Raw genomic sequence first — 27,194 nt, 5'->3', positions numbered from 1 at the left:
TTGTCTGCAAACTGTATTCGTAGGATGCGTAATGTGTGACCCCGTCTTTCGAAGGTGGCGCAGTAATAGCATTGGGGCCCTCAACACCCTCAGGTCTGCAGCCCTCTCTTCCCAAGTTCGTCCCTAGAATCATAAATCAATGGCTCTCTGTTGTGTAAACTTTTTGAGAAACCATTTTTGACAGTACAGCTTTCAACATGATTCATTTAGATATTTCGGCTGCGAATAGTTAGGAGCAGCTGCAAAGGACGAGTTAGCTGCAGTGATTTGTACACCCGACTCCCATAATTATCTCCAGGTGGGGTGTGACACCCCCCCCCCCCCCAGGATGTCTTAAGCAATGTATATACACCTAAAGCCAGCCCCTTCTAACACCCCCTTATTTATCTCCAGGTTGGGGGCGACACCCCTCAGAATTTCTTGACCAATGCATCTAGACCTAAGGCCACCCCCTCCCAACAGCCCCCCCCCCCCCCCCCCCGAATAATTGCAACACCCCCTGATTTAGAATTCTGAATGATTACGTGGTTTGGTAGTGTGTAGAAAGAGTACACCGGGGCAGGGGGGGGGGGGGGGGGGGGACTTGAATTCATCAATTTCCCAAGACCACCACTGTGAGTCTTGTTGTTCGTCATGATCTACATCTTTAAAGGCGGTATTTAGTGGACGCCGTATTGGCGCGCATTGTTCGCAGCTAGAGCTCAAAAAGAATTGCTACGTACTGCTGGCAAAGATAAACAATCTTGACGGTGTGAAATATACGTTGCAGAAGCGTTGTGCAAATTCACTAACAGCACGTGCTCTCAACAGCAACCGGCGCAAGCTATGGCCCCCAGTGAATACCACACGACCGGAATACCACCTCCATTTTCAAGTGTTTTTTTCATTACGAGACGCCAGCGACTCTTTCACAGCATGCATGCGACACTAAGGATACGGTTGGTTTTGGATGAGGCGCGTTTTTATTGGCTGTCTTTTCGTACCGTCGCAGCGGCGCTGGTGACGTCTCGAAAGATGTTTGGCAATTGACGCAGCTCCGATTATTTCATAATCGCATTGAACCTGCCTGTTTGCCGCAACAACGCCGTCGCAACTGCGAAATCGCAACTAAAATCGCTCCATGTGAAACCGTCCTCTTTTCTACAAGTTACCAAAAACGAAATCAGATTTCTTTGCTTACCTTCATGTGTTTTGGGCGAAGCACCTTTCATATAAGCGGACATCTCTCATGCCCGATGGATGCCCCTGTTGACACACCAACCTTGAATTGCAGTGCAAGATCCTGCATTGACGTTGCCGATGACAGGTACCTGAATAAAAACAAAACATTGCTGTGTACATCAATGTCTGGAAGCCGAGAAACTAGTAATGAGTTCGCCATATAAACCAGTTTAATTGCACCTCGTATTCACTCCAAACAGTGAAGTTTAAAGAGAATACCATTTTACCTCAAAGTGATAGCAAGCCGCACCCGCGACGAAATGGGCTCTCTGACGACATATTGCTTCGTAAGCTTTGTTTCCAGGCGAGTGTGGAGTCTTTCAAAGGCTTTCCGCATTATCCGGTAATATCTTCGAAATTGCTCCGGGTCGCTGTGCAGTATAAAGAGGGTCTGCAGAGAAAAAGTATTCCAGAAACCTGCTCGCAGAAAAGCACAAGTCGACTTACCAATGAGTAAAACTCCGATTTTTTGGCTCTGTTTTGCCAGCACGGCCTGACCCGCCATCACCGCGGGCTGCCGTCTAGGAGCAGGAGTTTCTTTTCCGCAGAAGTAGGTATTCCTTTTTACAGAGCAGTCTGAACTCGTCGTCATCAGCGGCCATTATGCTCTATGAAAGTTAAGACGCGCTGCTACTTGCCATCTTTTAATATGGAACATCGTCCACGTGACGAAGCCACCGGGACAACTGTTCGCCTTGCGCGACATGCCAAGCAACGCAACAACTAGCTTGCTCAAGCAGTTATGAGCTGTGACTCTCCCGGTGTCCTTGTCGCGTTCGTCGTACTCGTTGTTTTCGTCGTTTTCGTTGATGCGAATGCAGTCGATGCAAACGTCTGAATCGGCCCTAAATATAAGTAACGGCGTACTTTTTACCAGAAGCTAATAAATAAATCTGAAAATTTTATAATTTTGTTAAATATCGAAATTAGTATCGCCAAACGAATTCAAGGGTTCCAACCATGTGCTTCGCAAGTGCGAAAAATCGCATATGTTCTCAATCAATGTGAAAGGAAACGCGAAATTTCGCATGTGCGGTTCATCGCTTCACCGATTTCGCAGGAGAAAATCGCACCATGTGAATCAGGCTTTAAAGCGTCAGTCGCACTGCTCATACATCGGACATGGCTCAAGCATGTTCACAGCATGTTTGCTTCATACATATATGTAGTATGTTTCGCACATGCCTGCAGACATTTTTCGCATGACCAATATGACCGTCATACAAGGAAGAAATAAGTCTCGGGCAGTGCCATGCAGACTGTCTTCTGTATAACGTGTTACCAGTGTGACATGGGCCTAAGACTATGCCACCATAATATCTCGTCATCAATATCCCCAAAATCCTCCCCCCAAAAAAAGAGAGAGAGAGAGGGGGTGACAAGTGCACTCCCCTTCCCCCCCCCCCCCTCTTCCCCCTCCTGCACTCCCCTCCCGACGCCCCTGCTATTAGGTGAAAGAAAACTATGTTCGTGAGCCCTGCACTACTGGTGTGGATTTTCTCTGGTCACCCGAAAGCTTTCTTTGTTATGTCTGCAGGTAAAATTCATTGTTCGTCCTATTAGTGAGACGAAGCCGTCGGCACTCCTAAGGGGTTCTTGCACACTGCAACCATGCGTGAATGCATACAGGGACATACTCTTTCTCCAGACATTCAGTGCCTTTGCATCTAAGACTGAGCACCTAAGAAGTCTTCACTATACTAACTCGTATTTATTCTGTTGCTCTCACGTGTTTAATTTTTGAGCTATAGGAACCAGTTGGGGGAGGCTTCGATGGCCTGCCGGGCTTGACCAATACCACCTAAAAGACAAGGCCTGCGCATATGAGGTCATTGTTGGTGGATCTCCGACCCACTTCAATCGGACAACGTGCTGAAACTCGACGAGAGATGCCGCAAAAGCGGCGGACCCGTCCGTCTTGGCATCGCCGCGTTTTAGCGTCGTGCTCGTTGTTTTCGCTGCGAGACGAACGGACGGTGAGGCTGACGCCAGCTAGGCGGCGTGCGTGGATATACTGTATCTTAAACAAATGTTAAGAAAAAAAAACTGGCTAGGTGGCGCAAGTGACCGCCCGATTCAAAGGGTTCAGACTCATCCTTCGATCCATCCAGCGATGACGTTTGACGGGGAGGAAAGCAGCTCGTCAAGGTGGTATCGGATGAACGCACCTCTTGATGATGTAGAGCCTGGCGTCCCTGCAGGCGACCGCCACATGGTAGTCCACGTCAAAGAGGCCCTGGCCGTCCAAGAACGTCGGTGCACTGGCCACCTGGACCTGATGAATGGGGAGAACGTCTCTCTGTCCCTCGTGGTAATCGACGTCATGCATCGCGGTCCTTGGTTGTTACTGCGTGTACTTTGGATACATGATTTGCACGTCCTAATCTCCGTTCCCCGAGGGTGGCTGGGGACGGGCGTTTGCCTCGAACATTCCCGTAGATGAGATGACGACTTTGAGAGTTAGGTATTTGTAAAATAGAAAATATATTACAGGGGGGCTCTAGGAAACGACCACTCCACGTCACCTCGCTACTAACGTTAACGCTTAGGTACACCCCCTTGTTGAGAAGCAGGCGGGTATGGGAACTTTTGTGTTGACGCTGAATTGAAATAAAGTAACCGCGTGGTGCTAACACACACACACACACACACACACACACACACACACACACACACACACACACACACACACACACGCACACGCACACGCACGCACGCACGCACGCACGCACGCACACACACACACACACACACACTCTCTCTCTCTCTCCAAGAGTACTTTCCTAAGTTGAATGGAGATACCACAAATATTACCAGGGATGTAAATTTCAGCGTGTATGTACATTTCTGATAAGAACAAAAAGAGAAAAGAAAACTTACATAGCAAAAGCAGTAGTTTAATCGGATTAGCCTCCGACACAGGAGACATCGCCAGTAGTGCTGGGTTGGCAGGTATGAGAAAACATTACAATCAGTAGTTTCTTTGAAGCAGCTTCGCGTGCACTTCGGTCCGCGTACACTTCTCCCCACGAGATAAACAAATAATAATAAATAATAAATTTCTATTTCCATCGATTATGATGGTGGAAGGCGAACCTTTTTAAATATGACAACTGTTGTATTATTTTCTCAGTCCGGCCAACTCGACATCACTGATGGTGTCTCCTGTATGGGAAACGAGGCATCTGATTAAACTGTTATTTTTGTTATGTAAGGTAGATATAGTTTGTTTTATTATTTTGAGTCTCGGCTTTTATGAAATGTTGTATGCATATTTACCACGCAACCCCCCCCCCCCCCCCCCCCCCACCAAAAAAAAAAAAAAAAAAAAATAGCGTGCTTACCGCGGCGAGGATGGTAAAGGCGTCCGGCTCCAACACGTAGACGCGTCCGTCTTCGGTGGCCAGGAGCAGGCAGCTTGGGGAGTCCTCTTCGGCCATACTCTTCTTGAGCGTGCTCAGCGCCGTCACCACCGTCTGGGGGTACACGGAGCATTACCCATCGAGGCCGCGACGACACATATCGTGAGAAAATGAAGAAACGTCGGTGCATGATCCGTAGCGAAACAGCGAAAATTGAATGTACAAACAGTGCGCGGAACAGTCAAACTTAAAACTAATATATATTTTTTTTATTATTCATGACATCGCTGAACCAAGACTTCATGGAGCGCAGAAACGAATCCAGATCTCCGTTTTTTTTTTGTTGTTTTTTTTTTTTGGGGGGGGGGGGGGGGGGGAGGAGGGAAATTTAAAGTAGCATAACAGGACTCCGGTTGCGCCTTTTGTTTTAGCCGCCGCAGAACCACACTGCGCCGACTGCGTCTAGATGTGCGCCGCTGCGCCGACTTATTGGCTCCAAACCGTACTTTGAAACTGACGCCGCGGAGTTCAGTCTTTGTTGAAACGACGGAGTGGTTCTCCAAGTTCAGAGAAGTGTGCCTGCTAGGGTGCAACCTACCCTATTTCAAAGAACGAACGCTTATTCGCAGCATATTCGCTCCCTGAAGCGCAGCCTTAACAAAAGCGATTCTTGTTCTGTTTTACAGTGCAACATTAAAGCACACAATCTCAAAATGTAGTCCGCCCGTCCGTGCATTTCCCGCTAAATTTAGCGGGGAAACTGATGTCACGTGACCTATACAGGATTTCAGTTTCTCCGCCAAATTTAGAGGGACATTTGATGTCACGTGACCTGACATCACGAAATCCCTACAGAACAATTCAGTTTCTCCACTAAATTTAGCGGAAAAGTTGCCAACACGTGACGTATACGCCATATCAGTTCCCACGCTAAATTTGGTGAGAAAATTGGTGTCTCGTAACAGGCACGTAGCCAGGATTTTGTTTCGGGGGGGGGGGGGGGGGGGAGGGGGGGGGAGGGGGAGGGGGACAAGAGGTCCCAGCAAAATGGAAGATTTCGGGGGGAGGGGGGCAACAATTACCATAAACTTGCCTGACCTAAAAGTGAGTAACTTTTCGTTCAGACAAGCGTATTACTATCTTTTGTAACAAACTACTAGTTACCCTGCACTAGTTGTACTGTATTATTGCTCCTCTGCAGACTAAGGTCACTTTCTCAGTGTCAGTCCTACCTCTCGCTGTATAAACATTCACAACGTCCCATTTGCTTTTCTTTGTGTATTTGTGTTTGCTTTTTTAAACATTGGTGAAGGAGGCTGCTCAGAATGTACAACTGAAATGAAGTAACTAGCAAAGCGCACATGAAGGCTCCCTAGAAGTAACGCTTCGGGTGCCCACACCTGCTTTTTGAGCGGAAAATCCCGGTTCGCCTGGACGAAAGCTTCCCTCTCATCCGGGTCCAGCATTAGGAACCTGGAGTGAGATAGTAATCGAGTTATTCGGTATTTGGGAGCCTGCGAGACGATATGGCTTTGCCCGAGCGCCTCCCGGACTTACCTTTGGGACCGTGCCGTCAGGTTGGGCAGCCCCACCTGAGACCTGCGAGAGACGAGATGTCTTCACTTTTCATTTAGGGCGGTTTTATTATGACTATGAATATCTAGTAGAAAAAAAATATTCTCTTTCCATTTTTCTCAAAAGAAGATAGGTTGGAAATAGTGCTATTGACTCGGCTCAGCTGTTCCGTAAAATCAATTTTCATGTCAATTTTCGCTCTACCAGATTAAAAAAAGAAAAAAAAAAAAACGTTCATTATGCAACATTTCACTCCTTCTCGAATCCAGTCGCTTTATAACAGTGTCGCCACTCCGGATCTCGACATCTGTGCATCGGCCTCTGAGTTTTGCCGCCTGTTGAGTAATTCGTTTTTACTAACTTATTTTAATTTCTCTGTTTTGTATTATTTGTGTGTTAGTGTTTCTTGAGTGTCCCAAATAATTTACAAGTTTTTTACACCGCTAAAATAAATTACGTATTGCCGAACGCTCATTCTTTGCTCAAAGGTAGCGCTAGCGGTCCGTACCAGTTGCCAAAGTTTCAGCACTAACCGTCATAATATTTAAAGGTTATAAGTGATTCTTTGAAATCTTCAATGGAAAAATGGCGGGCGACGGAGCTCTCGAATACATAGAGCTCTATGGGCGCCAGAAACCGAAAACGGGCAAAGATGGGCCCTATTTTTTACAGCGGAGCTGTTAAGGGGTACTTTCCCCAGGGTCGTGTCTCCCGCAAAGAAAGGAAGACACCGAACTGTGAACACCTACCGCCATCTATGAGCGACGGCGGCAAGCCACGTATCTGGTCGCCGCCGTCGCTCATAGATGGCGGCAGCCTTTACACTCTGACTTGCCGACTTGCGGCCGGCCATTACTTTCCATTGTACAGCTCCGCTGGTCTTTCTTCTTCACCAGAGGGGAAACGCTGAAAGTTTTTAGAGCGCAGCTCTTAGGGGCCCGTTCCCGGCTTGAGCGGCGTCGGCGTCGGCGTAACCAAGGTCACCCCAATGTCACGCGACCCCCAAAGGTCATCCCAAGGTCACGTGACCCCCAAGGTCACGTGCCCCTGGAGAAGGGGTCACGTGACCTTGGGTGTCACTTTGGGTGTCAAGTGACCCCCAAGGTCACGTGACCCCCCCGAGGTCACGTGACCACCCCCAGGGACACGTGACCCCCCGCCGAGGCCACGTGACCTCCCCGATGACGTCATCGTCACTGATGACGTCAGCAGCATCCGCATCGTCATCGTCATCATCACTGATGACGTCATCAGTGACGTCCTGATGACCTCACCGGCATCCGCGTCGTCATCGTCATCATCACTGATGACGTCATCAGTGACGTCACTGATGACGTCATCGGCATCCGCATCGTCATCGTCATCATCACGGATGACGTCACCAGTGACGTCACTGATGACGTCACCGACATCCGCATCGTCATCATCGCTAATGACGTCATCGAAGTCCGCATCGTCCTCACCACTGATGACATCATCGGCATCGTCACGTGACCCCCAAGGTCACGTGACCCCCCAGGTCACTTCAACCCCCCCCAGTACCCTTTCCTCCTCGTCCTCAAGAGCTGCGCTCTAATTCGGTGTTACAGGGAGTTGTGAACGGTTTTCACTTTTTTCATTAAAAATTTCGGAAAATCACTTACAATCAAGGTGTCATATATAATTTTGTATCTGTCCGTCCCATTTTGCTCCCTCGCTCCAGGGTGTTGTGTTCAGTCAGTTCGGGTTCGATCTAACTTTCTTCCCTCATTCGCGTTGTTCCTTCTATGCTAGCCATCTGTGGCAGTGTCTCCCGAACGGCTGCGACGCTGCCGAACGGCACGCGCCAAGAGCGCGCGCTCTGCTCTTTGCTTGTTTGTTTTCTTTTCTTTATCTGCTTCTAAAATTAAAGACAGTTCTATGACGTAAATCCTACTCGGCTGGTCGCTGCCTAGGACGTCTCCACACAGGGTTACCATGTCAATCACTTTGCCCATGCGCCAGATTACAGTCGCCATTGCTGACCTTCTCGAAGCCTTACCGAGATACCGCGCCACTGAAACGGGCGTTCAGTGGACAAAGGCCAATGCTGACGTCGACGCAATATAATCTAAGATGGCAGTAACCTGGCCTGCTATGATAACGATGAAGTGAAGTAAACGGAATAAGAGGAAGCAAAAACTGGAGGTCGGTTATGGCGGCACCCATGCACAGCTGCTGCAAAGCGTCTATAACTTTTGTATACGATCGGCTAGTTCTGATACTTCGGCATCTGCGTCGAAAAAACAACAAAGACATTTAGTTTTTTTTTTGTGAACATTGTATACCTATTTCTATTTCGTACTTACTGTGTTATTTCGGAGGTGTGCACATCAAATGTCATTGTGGTTGTTTTCGTGCACTTTCACGATTATTCCTATTAGATTATTATTATTATTAATATTATTATTATTAGTGTTTTTGCTATTCTGTTTTTTTTTTAAACTGTTTTCAACCTGGCTTTGGCAGATTTACTTTTGTCTGAAAGGCGGTTACTGTTTTTGTTCTCGGACATTCTTCCACAATTGTCTTCATAACTTTTAATTGGGCGGCGTCACACAAGCCATTGTTGTCTTTGATTGACCCCGCAGTCCTGTATACCTTTGTGAATGTTCTTGGATACAAATGACTATGACTATTATTATTAATATTATTACTATTATTTTTATAATTACTAAAGTATTAATATTAATATTATTATAATTTTTATTTCATTATTATTATTAAATTATTCGAATCGGTGTCTGGTTGAAACAACACCGCCAACGTTGACTCCGGCTAATATTTCCAGATTTTCCGTATCCGGTAATGTTTCAGGGTTGGCCAGATTCGGTTAGGTTTCCGAATGGACAGATCTGGTAAGTTTTCCGGGTGGGCCAGATCTTGTAAGGTTACCGAGTTGGCCAGTTCCGGTAAGCTTTCCGGATTGACCAGGTACGTCCGGTTTTACTTTTCGTTTAGTCAAAATTGAGATTGCTTCCGGTTATCCACCCTCGTTTTTGGTATACCTCCCCAATCCTTTTACACCTCGCCACAAACCACGGCAACCCAACCTTACATTGTAAGTGGAATTCATGACGCCAGGTTCAGTTTCACGTGCGACAACTGTTAGGTGTGCATCGACTATATGCAACAAGGGGGGCGGCGTACCTAGCGGCTTCGAGGGCCTCTTTGAGCGCTTCCACGTCCACGGTGTCCTGGGAAACAGGGAGAAGAAAGCAGTGGGCTCGGACGGCTTCTTACCAGGAAAAAGCGGATGCAACGAATAACAGCAGCTAGCAATACGTGTAGAAATTAGGGCAGAGGAGGAGAAGAGAGCGTGCGGGGATATTATAACGCCGAGCTAGAGGGCCTTTCGTGCGGTATATTTCAAAGTGAAAAAAAAAAAAGACAAAAGAGTTAGGTAATTCTAATTTCGATGCTCGGCTGTCCATGTCATGAATCGTTGGGCTCTTCATAAGTTTAGATGGGCGTGCAGCGAAAGTGATCACTTAGGCACAAAATACCATAGAGTCCCTTGATGCGAACATTCAACCTGCTCAATATGAGAGTTATCCCAGTTTTCGGAGAGCGCAATGTCCGGAACAACGCGTAAGTGCAAACATGTCAAACGTGCATTTCAGTTAGTGGATCTGATTGCCGGATCCTTGTTGGCCTTGACATAGCCTGCGACTAGCGGAAGGTCAACGCACCTTGACCGCCCAGGCATCCATCTCGGCCGCGTGGGGCGCGACGCCGGGGAGACTGAACTTGTAGAAGGGGCGCAGGTTCTTGTAGACGTACAGGCACGGCCCAGAGGCCACGGCCACGGCTGCAACGAGCGTGCACGCACGTCCGACTTTGACACGTCATGGCCAGATTTGCTATGGTATGTCTTCGAAAAGACGTGACACCCGGACACCTTATGGCGCATACGAAGTGTGTGAAGTAGACTCATTAAACAGAGTCTAACCGTTAAGACGACTGCCATTTTTAACATTTGAATTGTCATCCCATCTGAGAGTAATTTACGACCCAGTTTCCTACAAGGCAATCGGAAATTAAGTATGTAAGATGATTGCCTATTGGACGTCGTAGAGATCTTTTTAGACTATTTGTTTTATACATTATGATTCTACTGACCGCTTGTTTCGATTTGTACTTTTGGGAGTCAAAAATCGTTTATTCTAACTTTACCATTTTACCAGCAGGTATAATTTTGTAAACGCTTTCCTGTCTCGTAAACGTACAGGAAGAGGTCTGCCAACATTAAGTCAACCAAGACAAAGATGTAAGAATGTGACAGTCTACTGAAGTATATTAAGTGATGTTAGGTTGTTACGTATTTTGTCGACACCCAGGAAGGCCTGCACTTGAGTAAAATACAGTTTCGTGTAAAGCCGCGGTCCCACTGATCATATCATCGTACAAGAGACGCGGTGTTCGCTGAAAACAGGATGACAGAACTTTATCTGCGGACGTACGCCCCAAGCATCGTAGAAGCGCTTCATACATTCAAACATGTCGGCAGACTGTTTTTTATGGTGTGTTTTAGCAGTGTGACGGTGACTTTAGTTATCAGATAAGGCACTGCGTAAAGAAATGTTCGAAGGGCTTTGGAGGTACCTGAGGCTCTGGGTCCTGAGCTGCCCATGTAGAAGGCCACCAGGCCCGAGGGCAGGTCCACGATGGTCTGCTCAGATTGCAGCCTGCCGCCTGCACAGGGTTCGCGGAAAAATGGGCGCGGGAACCTACCTAGATGGCGCGTAAATTGCGGCCGATCCGCCAGCTAGATGCTCGCTTTAGTACGTAGGGCTGCACGCTTGTGCGTGTGTGTGTGTCCCGACCGAGGCAGACACTATGCCATTGCTGAGTTGCCATTGCAGATATTGGATCTTCAGTTTGAACGTTGATGTGACCAGTACGTTTAAAAACGCACTTTCAAAATAGAAAAACAACTCCCGCACCCGCAAGAAAAGGCAAAACAGCCGAATCGCTTTTTGTTTTGTGTGTGCATTTGACGGTCTATTTTACAACCATGTGTACATGTCCGCTCGTCACATTCATTTATAAATACCTTATTACCGGTAATAATATCTCTACTTTATATAGGGTTCCGTGTTTTCGGGGCTTATTTTTCGTCGATTTCGGGGGTGTTTGTTCGGGGTTTATTTTCCCAACAGATTTGGTGTTTTTCGATGTCAATTTTCGACATCGGACAAGAAATCGGTGTTCACTGGGCTTTGTGTTGAAGAAACAGGACTCGGACATAGCATTCCATAACCTCCAAAGAACATGCTCATGCCCAGAATGCTTGGACAATGTCCTGGTACAAATAAAAAAAGGAAACAAGATGGGGGGTCTGGTTTCCGAAGAAGTAGCCTCGTGAACATTTCAGTGTGGCTGTGTTCAAGGTAAACACAAAATATCTATGTAGTTGAAAAGTACTTTACTGGAAAGTAAGGATTTTTCTCGCTACAGAGATGCTCTAATTCATTTTCGTTTTTTTTTTGTTTTCCTGGAGTTTGATAAAACAGGCTTGGGGGCTAACTTTCGGGGTTTATCGGTATTTACCGAAAACACGGAGCCCTATTTCTATGCACCTGCTTGAAACCGTTGCTTCGACCATGAGTATTGATATATTTAGAATGCATTTTTTTTTACATAATTATATCAGTTTCATAAAATATTCCTTTAAGTAATTTTAATCTGTTTGTGCTTTTAATTATATTGTAATACAATAGGTGTTTGCCGTATTCCTTCAATCAATAAGCCATCTCGTATGACCCGATCTCGCTGTACAGCATCAAGTAAAGCACATCTAGAAACACCATTGAGCAAAACCTTTCTTCGGGATTTTTCTTTAGAGCGAGAGGTTTCTCCCGAAAAGGTGTAAACCCAGAACTACGAAAGTTGTGGCTTAATGATTAACGTATATTCAGCGGGAAAAAAGTTATCAATTTGAAAGGATTTGACGAGCCGCTTTGGTAGCATGGCTTGAGATCACGACTGAACCTGAAAAAAGACTGCGGACGTTGTTTATGCAATTTATGTTTAGATGCGCTTCGGAATTACAGTTTACAATCATTTGTTCGCTGAGTGTGAAGAGGTTTTGATACAAGAGTCTCAATCCCGGCCAAGTAGGCTTTAGAGCACTTCCTTTGACGGTGCATACCTCGAAAGACCTTGAGCTTGAAGCCGTGCGATCCGGTACCCAAGTCCGCTACCAGGAGGCGGTGGTCCCCGTCCGAAAATAGGTCTCCAGTACACAGGCATGACGGCAGGGCGTACAGTGACGCGTACGGGTCGTGATAGGCGCGCAGCCACGACTCCCTGTAGGTATGCGGAGGTACAGCTATACATATACGGTATTTAAAAAGTCAAAGTCAAATTTTGGGGTTTTAGGTGCCAAATTAACAAAGGGCATCTGGCATGCCCCAGTGGAGGACTGAGGATTAATTTCAATTCATTGGGGACTCTTTCAACGCGCAATCGAAATCTCGGTTACCACGGCATCTTCTCCACAATAAACCTCCGTAAGATTTAAGGGAACTTCGGCCGGGATTTGAGCCCGCCATCCGAGAATCGGTGGGCCGCAATATATATGTGCAACTAACATTTGTTCCTTCGTCACTCCCAGTTTGCGTCAAAAGCTGCCACGCTCTCATGTATCATGGGCTAGTGTAGCGAACAGGAGACGTCACGGCCGCTTTCCGGCCAGCGCAATTGACGTCAAGAGGGGCAAACCTAGACAGTTACAGCATATTTGTTAGCTGCACCATTAACGTTCATATCAAATTTCCTAAACTTACGCAAAATGCTGAGTGTGTTTTGATATTTAAGGGTGGCGATATTAACTTGTTAAAAAACTATAGGTCAATATAAATACTATCTGATATTTCTAAAGGTTTGGAGAAAATCCTTCATAGCCGTCGGCATATTTGCGGCGTTTCTGTTTATTAACGGACTGACAGCACGGCTTTAGAAAAGGAAGGTCTACTGAATCCGCTCTGTCCCAGAAAGTAGTGATCACTCTGTGATATCGAAAACAAACTGTTGACATCAGTTATATGCGTAGATTTTTACAAGGCAATTTACGTAATTAATCACAATATTCTTTAAAAAAAAACTGCAGTGCAACAGTATACGGGGTTATGCACTCAATTTATTCAAATCATACCTGTCCGTGTTTGGAGAGTGGCGTCTCCACGGACCCCGAGCCCCGCAGGGGGCGCCTGCACCTTAGGTGTTAGGGGCTTGGGGAGTAGCGTCACCACGAACCCAGAGCCATCTAAGTTCACCCACCCACGCCTGGCCGTGCATGACTTAACCCGTGTCGGGGGAAAGGGGGATCGTGGTGGTTGAGCTAAGCCCGGTGTACGTTTGGACCGTTTAATGCCCCCCGGGCAAGAAAATATACGGCCCCTGCTTATCGTAGACGGGTGTCCTTACTTGGCCCGACCAGGATGATTCAGTCACCTTTCTTCTCCTCTCCTACCTTTGCCTTTTCTCTTTTTCTGCCCTTCCTTCCTCTTTCGCCTTCTTGGGCTAACCTTGGGTGGTGACGGAACTCTCTCTAGACTTCCACTCGGCTATAATCTCTTAATAGCACTGGTAGCGTAATTGTGTCAGCCAAGCCATTATTGCTGTGGCACATTACCTATATCGCCTCGTTGGCCTCGGTGGTGGACGGTGCGCCACAGGTTTTGAACAACTTCCCAGCTCTATGGGTTTTAAGCAAAAACAACCTGATCAGCCTTGTAAAAGAGAACGCACCAATGTCCTTTCAACGTTCCTGAACAAAGACAACTCAAACTCAAATTACTACTTTACCAGGTATTTCGTACTGCACTCTGAGGACATTGTTAAACAACTGTCCAATGTGACCCCTTTATTGTTATAAAGTTCCCCCAAAAAATCACACTAGGAGGGAAGTGCGAAGCTAAGAGGCAATCGTTTCAGGCGACCTTCTTGTAAATGCATTAAAAACATTCAATGCCACAGCTCTGCTGAATATCCAGCCTGTCCATGACCTCAAGGTAACTGTTTCTCCTCATCACCCACTGAGCACAATCCGCGGTGTGATATCAAAGGATGATCCGGCAGACAGCTTTGTGGAAGAAATTGCGGGGGGTCTGCAAGCTCAAGGGGTTGTTGCCGCAAAACGAATCAAAATCCGACGGGATGGCGAGGAACGGCCCACTAGACACATCATTTTAACCTCCGAGAGAAATACTCTGCCGCCTTCAGTAAAAGTGGCCATACATTTCGAATCCTTTCAGCTGCTTCCGCTGCCAGCGCTATGGTCGTGGTTCGCTCGCTTGCCGTGGTCATGAGACATGTGCCAGATGAAGTAAGAAGTGTTCGTAGGCTAAATTCGTCCGCGACTGTTTTCACTGCTGAACTGCACGGCCTTCTGCTTGCGGTAGACCATATCATCCAAACAAGTAACTCCCATTCAGTGATATATACAGACTCGCTGAGTGCCTTATGAGCTCTGACGTCACTTGCAACCCCCCAAAACGCCCTCATTTTTTATTGCAAAACAAAATAGTAGCAGCAACCAGGAAAGGTTGTAATGTTTTATTCTGCTAAATACCGAGTCATGTCGGAATCTTAGAGAATGAAGAGATAGATCGTGCTGCAAGCACTTGTGGCGCCCATGCTGTAGGCATAAGTAGCCTCCTGTTCAGAGATTACTGTGCCCTCATAAAATATAATGTTAAAGCTCAGTGGCAAGCGGAATGGAGCTTACAGGTGGCAAAGAGCTGTTCATGATACAGCCTTTTCTCAGTGAATGGAAGAGTGCTAGGCGCAGAGACAGGTTTTATGAGGTAGTTCTCTGTCGTCTACGCATTGGGACACGCGTCTCACGCATGGACACCTCTTACGCGGGGAGGATCCTTCTGAATGTGAACATTGCCAGGAACCTTTGAGTATCGTACATATCCTTTTTGAATGTCTTGCCTATGATGATAAAAGACGCCTCTACTTCTTCCAGCTCTACTAAGAACATGTCCCATTACACCTATGTGTGTTACTTGGTAATGAGCCACTGCTACCACCCACTCAAGTTTTTAAGTTTTTAGAAAGTATTGACCTTTTATGCGAGTTGTAGCCTTCTTTATACAGTAAGGTCCTGCTTATATGTAGGGTTCCGTGTTTTCGGATAAATCTGAAAAACTCCGAAAAACACACGACGGTAAAATTTTTGTCACTTCGGATTTATCCGATAAGCTCCAAATGTTAATGCCCGCCCCCCCCCCCCCCCCCCCCCCCCGCAAACAAAATATATATATATATTTTTTTTTACAGTTTGTTTTGCACAGTGTCAATGGTCCTGGGGAAATCCCACCACAATTTTCTTTAAAATCTCGGACCGTTGTCAAAACGGGCCTTACAGCTTGTCTCGTCAAGGTTGGCTCAGGGAAAGAGGTCATCGTACCATTCGTGTCACGACAAAAGCCACTCTTTTGGTTTCCAGTTTGGGCCATGGGGTTTGGGATTTAGAGAAACGAGTGGGTATGTTTCTGGGGGTAACAGTGAAAGCTATGGACCATAGAGATTCTATAAAATAGGGAAGAGGGGCAGTTGAAACTTCTCTATTACATCCTTAACCACCCCACCTCGCGCGCCGCGAGGTGGGGTGGTTAAGCATCCTAACGACCACCTCTGGGAGTTTATTAATTTTAAGGTATCTACGTTTATTGAAGCAACACCTGTGCGCGACGTTTGACGTGAAACAAACTAGTATTGCCAATGGCAATCGCACTAACGCCAAATTCCACTAAAGACATTTTAATTGATGCAAGCGCGTTTTATTTTTTTATCTAGCATACGTTCACACCCGGTTATTATTTATTTATTTTTAATAGGAATCACTGCGAAATTAAACTCCGAATCTCGGAGAATTGGGAATAAAACAAATATAAACTCGGAAAAACTCCGAATCTTCGGCAAAAAACAAACTCTGAAAAACACCCTCCGAATTTGATGAAAAATAAACTCCGAAAACACGGAGCCCTACTTATTTGGTAAACATTTTTCCTGTTCGTAACTTCATAAATTACTAGCTACTAAAGTTCTTTCTTCTCGTAAACCCTCTTACGCAATAGTTTAATTTTTTTTTCGCATTATAGCCCTAGTTGCTTTTGCGCCATAAATTCAAATGTACTACTACATACCTGTCTCAGCGAAGACAATGTGTTCAAATCAATAATTCAATACCATCCATAAGAACAGTGGTTGCAGCTGTAAATCAGTGAAGTGTCTTAGGTCCTTTATTATGTCTTTCATTTTTAATAATGATATAGAGGATTGTATTTCCGACTGTACAGTTATAGCCTAAGACGATGAGGCTACATTATTTTTCAAAGGCAATATATATATACACTATATGACGGCATTTAAATGACGGCGAATTGTATACTCTCTCCATTACAGCTATAGACCGAAATAAATAAATTACAAATTAACGCAAACCAAACAAAGTGCACACTATTCCGGACTAAAAACATGCCAATTGAATCTAACTTAAATATAATTTTAATTGGGAATGTAATTGAGGTATTAGTATATTAGGTGTGTTTTTACAGGCAACTTCTCATGGAATCAGCACGTCGACTACATTCATCAAAAAGGTGAGAAGGGCTGTGGGTATGCATTGCACAGATACCGCACAATCAACTAAGATAATAATTTTCAATGATATTGCGCAGTCATATTTTTGTATTGTATCGTCGTATGGGGTACCACTACCCTCTAAAATATGAACAAGATTCTTAAAAAAAAGTACTAACACTGGTTGCAGATATGTCATGCTTTTATCACACAGATGCTTTTTTAAACTTAATTTAAGGTTGTTCGATCTATGAACCGATATTATTACGGACTCCTATTATACAACCCTAAAAATAAATAAACCTGTTTTTTTTTTTTTTACAAATATCAAACTGTAAATACTATAACCTATCACCCTTGACACGACTATGAGAAGTGTGGCATGTACCTACCCCCGCACAAACCATGGTATCGCATACATCAGATTCATTCTACCATCTTTAATAGAAAAACGCTTAATTATAAAATCTTCAGCCCTTATTGTCCATTTGATGGATTAATTTTGATAATATTTACCTTATAAGTTGCTACTTTTTTTTATAAAACTGTATTGAATCAACTGACGCAAAGCGAAAGACACCCCTGTACATACGATTAAGTAGCGAAGTTATCATTTCACCGTGTTAGATAAGTGCTGAACGCGAACTGCTATCTTGAAGCTGGGGCCTTATGAAGCTGTACTTGTTGCAGCTTTTTGCCCCTGCAACTATGTTTTTCTGTGAAATAAAATAAAATTGATTGATCAATTGACTGATTTATTTATATACACGTTTTAGGAAGTGTCGGAATTTTTTTGTTATATTATTTTTATGTCACATCTTCCCATTTCAATCTGGATGAGCATCGTACCGGCGTGCGGTTGTGTATCACTGCTGCATGACAAACGTTATAGAAAGCCCAGGCTAACTGTCACACAGCGCTGGCCCAATGTCTCATCTACAGCACGAACCAGCGTCGTCATAATATGGCAAACTGGCATCAGGCCTTCTAATGATACACCGTCTACAGGAAACGAACGTCGGACGTCTAATTTGCTTTTGTTTTTCTGCGGGCATCCTTCTCCTCTCGCCAGTAACGCATCAAGCACGCATGCCTCGTCTGAACTTATAGAAACAGCGGCTCAGAGTCAAATTGCTCGAAGCAGTCGATTCGAGAGAACGGCGTAGCAAATGCAGAAAGAAGGAAACGGCGAAACGCTTACGATTCTTGATCCGCCATGCCGGCGCTTTTTGAGGCTTCGGACGAGCCGCACCGTGGCGAGAACAACCCGAAAAGCGGCACCACAAAGCCGTTCCCATGGCAACCGCGACAGTTTTCCCAACGATTCGATCCCCACGTGGTTGGCTGCTCCGCCCGAACAAACCCGAACTGTCACGACGGACACGCCGCTCCTGTGATGCCGCGATCACGCTGCCATTAAAATCGCACAAAAGACAGTTTGCAGACCCTGTCTAAGATAAGTTTCTGATGAATGTCCTCTCGCGTTGGTCATACAAATACTGTCTGAAGACATTTTTGGAGCATGTACGAAACAGTAGGGTGACCAGACGTCCCGTTTTGTCCGGGACAGTCCTGTTTTTGAGGTCCGCTTCTGCCGTCCCGTCTTTTTGTCCCAATAAAGATTCATGTCCCGTTCTTTTCGGGACATCATTCTTTTTTTTTACATATATGTGCGCAGACAGCCGAGTCTTGCAGGATAAAGTCCCGCTTACGAAACTTCAGTCGTCGTCAAAATACGCCCACACCAACGAAGGACCCGAAGCAGGACCTTCCAAATGAGTGCATGCAACTGAACCGTGAGTGGGACTGTTTCCCAGGCCATACGGCTTAGTACAATATGGTAACGTTTTGAAATTAGAGCAGTTATTTCATTAAAGTCGCTCTCCCAATCTTAATCTTTAAAACGCCCCCCCCCCCCCCCCCCCTCCCCCCTCCCGCCCTGGGATGTCCCGTTTTCTACCTTGAGGAATACGGTCACCCTACGAAACAGACATGCTTCCAACATGCCTCAGGTGTGCCCCAGATAATGCTGTCATTAGGGAGTTTTAGGGAACTGTTTTCGTCCATCCAATACGGTATACGATGGGCCCTCCGGTACGAACTGCGCATGCGCTGCCGAAGAAGTCTGGCACATGCGCAGTGAGTACCGGAGGGCCCATCGTTCTGTATCGGATGTGCAAAAATGTTTCCCTAAAACTGCCTGTTATGTCTGGTGCGAACACCGTGTCTTCTCTCTTTGTATGATGTATGAGCATGTGTGTCTGCGACTTAACTCGGCGTTTGCAGACCGACAAAGAATTTCCGCTAGCAGACGAGTCGAAGATGTCTCCTTATAGCGGAAGCTGCAACAGCGATTTTTTTTACGAAGTCCTGGTTTTCACAGCCCCCTGCAGAGAACGCGCTCTCATGTAGTGCAAGCATCTTTGGGGCAACGCGCCCGTGCTTACTGCCCCTAAACTATCAAAGATCGGTGTTTTTGCTTTCCGTAACCGACCCACTTTCTTTTAGGGCAAAGTGTGTTCACATGCAGATGCAGCACACGCTTGCGTTTGAAAATATAGACTCTAGTCTGATTAGGTCGATGAACTCCGAAACGTGTTAAACCGGGGTCACACTTTCAAATACCGCATGGCAATGAGTTCAAGAAGAAACTTGGCACGCGGAATTCGAATCACAAATATTGCGGTGACTCGGGCTTGCAGACTGTCTTTTGTATTATGCACGAGCAGTGTCGCCCCGGCTTAAAGGAAGCTTGTCGCTTTCAATCAAGCTTTTTCTTTTTTAACTCACCTACAATATCTCATTATCATTAGGCGCGGCGCCACAGGCCTCCACGGTATAGGAAGCTTGCCTTTCTGCTGCACCGCGGCCGTACTGGGCCAAATCAAATGAATAGCGATATAGTGGCCATGGATTAGGAGCTGTGTTAGTACAGCGGCAGACTGTACCCAATTCACACTGCAGCGTAAAGGCACCTTTGACACAGGTACCTGTAGTAAGGGGAGCTGGAGATCGTGATCACACTGCGCATAAAAGTCCCTTTCGCTAAGGAAGCTCCCGTGTTAAATGGAGCTCGCCAAGCTTCCTTTGCAGCTACAGGGAGTAGCCTCGGACCCACGAACTCAAAATAAAAATCACAGATATATGAATATATCTTGTTTAATGCATAATAACAAATTGAATATATATAAGTAGGATATTATGAAACGATTGTGAACACGAATAGGATGGAATAATACATTAACGACGAACGCATACTTAGCTAGCAGGTAGCAGCGGCGGCACGTGGAAAACAATGTCTGCTACAAACCCGAACACGATGGACCACTGCGAGGCCTTTTTTGAGGTTCTAGACGGGCCGTCCGATTCTCCCGGCCAAGAATTTTTATCCTCGTCGTCGTCCATCCCCTTCGAAGGTGTGACATACGTAACCGTGAGACTGCGAAGTGGTTCGTGGTGGGAATATATCTTACTTTACACCAGCTTCCTGGCACTAGTGGGACCCAAGAATACTCGAACGCAACACCACTGACCAAGAAGCGTCTTTTTTCGCGGCGGAATTCAAAGCGTGAAAGCGTAGCTTTTCTTTTAGTCTCTCCTTCCAAAGCCGCCTTTTGCTCCTTCGCGAAATTTGATGACGGAGCTGTGGAGACGATAAAGAGTTTTAGTAGATCGTGTTTTCAGGCCACACTAACCGTATCGGGAGCTCGCGCTGCCACTTCGATGCGTGCTCTGAAGCACGCGCTCGTAGCGGTAGCGGGCCTTTGAAAACGATCTACTAAAACTCCCTAATAGAGAGTTTTAGTAGATCGTTCCGATACCTCCGATAGCCCCGATAACGATACTATGCATGCTCAAGGGAGGCGGTGGCGGAGTATCGGGTATCGTTATCGGAGGTATCGGAACGATCTACTAAAACTCTCTTATGGCAACAGTACGATCGCCCAGGAATGCGTCATCGAGCTTTGCGGTGACGATATTCAAATGCTGCTCACACAGTGGACGCGAAGACTGCGTACGCATTCGATCTGGGCTCGTGACAATCGATGCCTCGACATGCATTCGGGTAGTGGCCCGTGTCCAATCGCTGCAACGACGGCAATAGCCGAGCTATAACAATGTCTGGAACTCAGCGCGTGTCCTGTGCTTTGCCAACCCCAGCGCGTGGCTATGATCAACATTGGCGGCATATAATCGGCTCCAGATCACGTGGTCTCTTGTTCTGGCTGCGAATTGAGGGGGTGAACGGTGCTCGTTTTTCTTTATTTTTTTTTCTGGAACTTCTATTGCGTGGGGTGAAAAACGAACCCGTGTTTTATAGGTCATTAACGTCAGGGATCCGTTTTAAGCTTATTTCCGCAAAGTACAAAAATTGTTGCATCGCCCCTTTCAAAGCGAGAACTTCGCGGGAAAATGGAACTGTTATACCCCTGTTACACGGGCACACTTAACTGCAGTTACGCTAAACCGCAATTAGCGCACAAGACTTGCCGACAACATTCTGCGGCGATGCAGTCAGAGCTATGGGCGAACGTGCGCTTGAGCATCTTGAGCACCCATCAAAGCAGTGCACGCGCTCTCTTCACTTCTTTTGAAATAGCTGTCCGAGGGTATAGTGCGGCATCTGTGCTGCCACGTAACCGCAGTTAAAGCTGAGTTAACCGCGGTTAAGTGTGCCCGTGTAATACCCCTGTTACACGGGCGCACTTAACCGCGGTTAACTCAGCTTAACTGCTGTTACGCAGCACCATTGATACCGCACTATACTCTCGGACAGCTATTTCAAAAGAAGTGAAGAGAGCGCGTGCACTGCTTTGATGGGTGCTCAAGATGCTCAAGCGCACGTTCGCCCATAGCTTTGACTGCATAGCCGCAGAATGTTATCGGCAAGTATTGTGCGCTAACTGTTGCTTAGCGTAACTGCTGTTAAGTCTGCCCGTGTAACAAGGGTATAACAGGGGTATTACACGGGCACACTTAACCGCGGTTAACTCAGCTTAACTGCTGTTGCGCGGCACCCCAGATACCACACTATAATAGCTATTTCAGAAGTGAAGAGCGCGCGCGCACTGCTTCGATAGATGCTCAAGATGCTCAAGCGCACGTTCGCCCATAGCTTTGACTGCATAGCCGCAGAATGTTGTCCGCAAGTATTGTGCGCTATCTGTGGCTTAGCGTAACTGCAGTTAAGTGTGCTTAGGGCCAGTGTGGCCAGACGGGTCGGACGTCGCAAGACTCATTTAGATGCGTCCTTAGACTTTAAAAAAAAAAAATAAAGTGCCGCAAGTGCCGCAAAAGCAAACACAAATAATATTTAGGTTTTAAATGTGATATTTTACAGACGATAAGAATAAAAAAGTGCGCGTCAAACCGATTTTGAGGAATAATTGTTTATCACGGGGTCCTCTCGCGGTTTAGCAGGAATGCGATCGACATCAACCTAAAGTGCTCCATTTATTTGTCGTGTGATCAAAAAAGCCGTTTACTACAGGTACCTTCAGCTAAGGGACCTAAGCTAAAGGCACCTTTACGCTGCCGTGTGAAATCTTCAGAGCAGGGGCCCTATGATGCGCTTTTTGGACTCCCACGGTGACTATGGAGAAGAAAGTGACGTCAACAACGCAACACACGCAGATTGGATGTGGGATAGAAAAACTGGGTGGTTTATTTAGGAACAGTTATTAAAACGTACATTGGTACAAACTCGGAAACTTGGGTACGAGCCGGATGCCCATCCGACCGCCTCGATGGTCTCGATAAACACAATATGGCGGATACTCAAAAAAAGGCGTGATGTTCATCACGCTAATGCTGACGCTAACAGATGTTGATTTTGTTTTCTTCTGTCAACACCCAATCTGTGTTTGTTGTGTAGTTGACGTCACTTCCTTCTTTCTAGTCGCCGCGGGAGTCCAAAAAGCGCAACACAGGGCCCCAGGTCATTACGTATGTGAGTCGGACTTTTACAAAACCAGAGATTAACTACTCAACTACCAAACTTGAATGCCTTGCTGTGGCGTGGGCCATAAAAAAAATTTAGACCTTACCTTTACGGCCGCCACTTCAATGTAGTGACCGATCATCATGGCCTCTCCTGGATATATATGTATATAAAAGACTCAACACTTCAGTCCCATTGATGAACATCTCTAACATCGCAGCTACATGACCGAAGGCCGCCGCTGGCTCCTAGCGGTTTCATTCACATTCCGGACAGAAATTCTTCAACACTTTCATGACGACCCCACTGCAGAGAGTTCCATAGAAACGAAAACCGTGTTTTTCGGCTGGGGTAAAGCATCGCAGAAAGCTCAAACTTCGTGAAAATGTGGCACTAGCGGTTGGGATAGAACGTGGAAGTTTGAGAACATGACGTCACCCAGATAATTGAGAAAAACAAAATTTCTTTATGAGCTGACATGCAGCTAAGCCTAATATTATGAACAAAAAGGAATGAAACTGTGGGTGCCTGTGGTGTTTATTTGACGGAAAAAGAAAACAAAAACTTGTCGGTAAGAAGAAAAAAAATCTTTCTTGCTGAAAAGCTTTTTTTACTGAAGTAGATGCTACATGCTCCCATATATAATTTCTCGTTTAAACAATATTAGGCTTAGGTGGAAGAAGGCTCATAAAAAAATTTCGTTCTTCTCAATTGTATTTTGATAAAGGTAACGTCATGTTCTCAAACTTTCGCGTTCTATTCCAACCGCCAGGGTCACATTCTCACGGAGTTTGAGCTTTTTGCGAGGCATTGTTTATTCACCGGGACCGGAAAACACGGTTCTCTTTTTCGAAAGCTCCCTGCACACCAGTTTCAGTCCCAAGTGCCAACGCCAGAAGTGGCAATCATCTGGGCCGAGTCGTCTTCTTCAACCCTTTACTCCACCACGACCGCGTTTCGGGGTCCTGGGCGTCCACCTCCTTCGGCCCTTGCCGGCCGCCGTCTCGCGCGCTGGCGATGCCACTTTCATCTTAACGCTATCAATATCATCAATATAAATCCATAGCCAATGATTATGGCTTGGCTTTGGTCAAACAGAAGGCGCCGAAGTAAGCTGCAGAACAAAAGACGATAAAGAAGACGAGAGCGCCTGTCGCTGGTCGTGAGTACAGAATTGACTTTTTCACTACATCTCTGTGCCCTTAGCGCAAAACACATAAAAGTATAGAGCACTACGTTTCACAGTAATGCAGATTTATGCGCCAGCGCCACGGGTATTTTTTGCAACCATTTTCAGTGCCGGATGTACCCCTAACTATGCAAAATGTCCTTTCATTTAGAGTGATTTTTTTCTTGGCCCCACGCATACTACTCAATGCTCAACCATCCACAATTACATTGTGGCGTCCAACATTTAGGTTGGTAGGGCCTTTACGTCTGAAGACACAATATTTAGACGAGAAAAGTGACTAATTTTTTAAACTTAATATCACACTCATAAATATATACTTTTCGAAAGTCACGTGCCGATTGTTAGAAGGTTTGAACGACTACACAATGGTAAAACAACCGATACCGCAGGAAGTGCAAGTTTAATACTACATAATATAGAGATGAAGTGTAATCAGTAACATCTATAGTGTCCCAACTTTGGTGGTTTCACCGGTATGCGGCATTATGCTGGGGTTCGGCAGCTTTCAACGTAGAGTACACTTTCGAAACGGATCTTGGGTATCCGCCACCACCACGGTGGAAGATATACATTTAAATGATGACTCTGTGTCCGACGCGGTGACCACATTATGTTCGGCGCACCGAGCGCGCTTCACTCGTACGGGGATAGATGGCGCCCAAGTATAGTTAGGCTTGTGAAGGCTTGTATAGAGGGCCTGTGAAGGGAAATTATGCATTTTTTGCTCGGTCCTTGTGAACTGTGTGGTGATATGATGGATTTACGTTGGAGGATTGGCACTGATTGCCTTTTCCCCCGTGCGTTTTTTTTTTATCTATAAAATTTCGGTGATGACTCAACGTGACAAAAATACTGGTATAAATATAAAACCTCATGACACAATCTACTGAGGTTTCAATAATTTAGAGTAATTTAAAGTAATTCCGTTAAAGAGCTGGGTCGTGCTCGCATGTTTTGTCCGGCAGCATGTTTGGTAACAGTTCCGTAAATTGTTTACACACATTGCGTGGCCCTTCAAGGCCACGCAATGTTTGTAGGAGGTGGGGCGATTTCTTTCGACCCTGCTCCTGCCTTCTTATTGAAAAAATAAATTATAATAATGTAGCCTAGTGGGGGCTAAATAATTCTTTACATACGCAGAAACATCGTATGTATAAACCATTACAAATGGTTTATACATACGATGTCAACTGGTACTGTGGTAAATACAAACCACGAGCGCAGAAAACATTTTTATTTATGAGTACATAGTGACTAAAATGATGACGCAGTATGATGACCTACTGACTGAAATGATGATACACTGACTTGAAAGTCAAACAGTAGGAGCGGCTATATGACATAAATCACTTCTCGTCTATACCCTCACAATATGGCGTCGCCCCGTCCTACAGGTAAAAAAATACCTGACAAATATTTTTGCTTTAAATTATACACAAAACCTGAATTCACTGCATACTACCAAAGAACGCCATTTCCTACATCCTGTGTTTCTCGCCCACGGACTTAAACTAAGACAAGCACTGTTTTGATGGTTTGTTCTTTTCTTGAGCTTGTTTGTTCATACTCATGGTAATAGGCTTACACTGTTGTCGCATTCGCATGCTGGTGTAGTAGTGGAGCAACTGGGCAGTTGTTTCTTCTTTGTGTTCAGCGCATGGAAATGTTACTGTGCGTGTGTCAAGAACACTGTCGATTGTGTCCCAGTAGACAGTCTGGCGGCTTTTATTTTCAACGAAGAACTGTTCCGCTTTCTTCAGTATCTGGAAAAGGTTCCTGTTGGGGTGTATAAGGCCTCCTCTGTTCTTCACGTTTGTCAGGGCTGCTTCAGCAGAAGTGTTCTTGTCGATGCTGAAAGGTGATCGGCATGCAGGGCAGCGTGTAGCGTTTTTAATTTTCACACTCAAAAATTCAGTTACATAATAGAGTATGCAGTCCACAGCCTTTTTTCCTTCAGCCTTTTCTGTCCAGACATCTTCATCTTCCCAAGCTTCGACAGAAATTAGACTGTCAAGCTTGGTCTTCACTTGGTCAACGAGATGAAACAACGCGCTTTTATCCTCCGTTCTGATTAGGGATCTGAGATCTGACACGCTAAGTGGTGACCTCTCCCCTTCAACTACTCTACAGTTGCCAAACTTCGGAGGCTTCAGGATAGAGTGAATGGACCAGGTGGAAGAAATACCCCGAATTGCAGTTGGGAACGAAGCATGTCTTTCCCATCCTTATAGCATAACTTCTTCTACGGGTTAAGGCTCACCTTCGTGCACGATGGTGGCACCTGTGATCGACACAGCACCAAAGCAAAACACGAGGCCAGCCACTGGCCGCACAGCACCACCACCGCCACCACATCGCAAAAAAGGTGAGCACGCTACTCCGCCGACATCGTTGTCGCCGAGGAGGGATCCCATACACACGGTGCGCATAGCTTAGAGGCCTCCGCGGCGGCGCGGAACTAACTACTCCTGGTTCGAGGCTAGCTCCGAACACGATCTGGTCGCTCGCTCCCCGCGGGAGGAGTGGCCAGAGTCATCACCTAAATATATTTCTTCCACCGTGGTTACCACCACCAACAACAAAACATTTTTCTGTTATGCTGCCCCTGTCATTCCAGCCCTAAGATGCCTTACCGGCATCTTATGCATGCCGGCTGTTAAAATCTTTGACCGCAAGGAATGTTGATATTCAGTGTAAAATAGAGGACAACCAATTTGAGTTTTTATTCGAACGAATTTTATGCGCTTTAATAATTGTTATTTTGTAGTGTCGTGGATGCGTCAATGTATCGATTCCTCCCCTTTGTTCTCCCAAAAATTTGCAACACCATGTCACTTCGCACTACCTTACTATACGACTGCCTTTCAAGTCCCCCTTTATGTAGCAAATTAAGATATATTTCGATTGCAATTTAGATTAGATATATGTTATCTTATTAAGATGTGCAAGTTTCAAACGCCGAAAGCATCGCTTGTTGTTACGACAACCACATCTTGCAAGAACTACTTCAGGTGGCGTATGAACAACGCGCAAAACTTCATTTTTTTTCTTGAGGTAAAAACGAGTATACTTGTATGGTCGGCATGCCTCGCTTTGGCGCCTGCGGTTACAGGCGGAAATGAATACGAACCTATCCCTTCTTTAATTATTTTGTAACACAAAGCTTGTGAAAATGCTCGCCTCATTGCTGGCACCTTTCTCATCGCTAAGCTTATACGCTTTTGTAATGCATTCTATACATGGCGTACGCGTGACTTCATCGCGTCGAACGAGTGGACATTCCTGT

General features: G+C 45.8%; 1 protein-coding gene across 1 annotated transcript in view; it reads right to left on the bottom strand.

Moving 5' to 3' along the window:
- LOC8036765 (Bardet-Biedl syndrome 1 protein) overlaps positions 1–17,993 on the bottom strand; it is a 48,234-nt gene extending 30,241 nt beyond the window's left edge. The window contains exons 1-9 of the mRNA XM_042293659.1: positions 17,977–17,993; positions 12,331–12,488; positions 10,782–10,871; positions 9,869–9,987; positions 9,327–9,373; positions 6,141–6,182; positions 5,984–6,056; positions 4,566–4,697; positions 3,390–3,496 (exon numbers count right to left, since the gene is read on the bottom strand). Of these exons, the coding sequence (XP_042149593.1) occupies positions 3,390–3,496; positions 4,566–4,697; positions 5,984–6,056; positions 6,141–6,182; positions 9,327–9,373; positions 9,869–9,987; positions 10,782–10,871; positions 12,331–12,488; positions 17,977–17,993 (785 nt within the window). The remainder of the gene's footprint in view (positions 1–3,389; positions 3,497–4,565; positions 4,698–5,983; positions 6,057–6,140; positions 6,183–9,326; positions 9,374–9,868; positions 9,988–10,781; positions 10,872–12,330; positions 12,489–17,976) is intronic.
- Between the last annotated feature and the right edge of the window lie 9,201 nt (positions 17,994–27,194).

This window comes from Ixodes scapularis, unplaced genomic scaffold, assembly GCF_016920785.2.
Source record: "Ixodes scapularis isolate PalLabHiFi unplaced genomic scaffold, ASM1692078v2 PGA_scaffold4__175_contigs__length_147842914, whole genome shotgun sequence".
NCBI classification, from domain to species: Eukaryota; Metazoa; Arthropoda; class Arachnida; order Ixodida; family Ixodidae; genus Ixodes; species Ixodes scapularis.
Note: the sequence above shows the minus strand (reverse complement) of the source record. Positions and strands in the feature narration are given on the sequence as shown.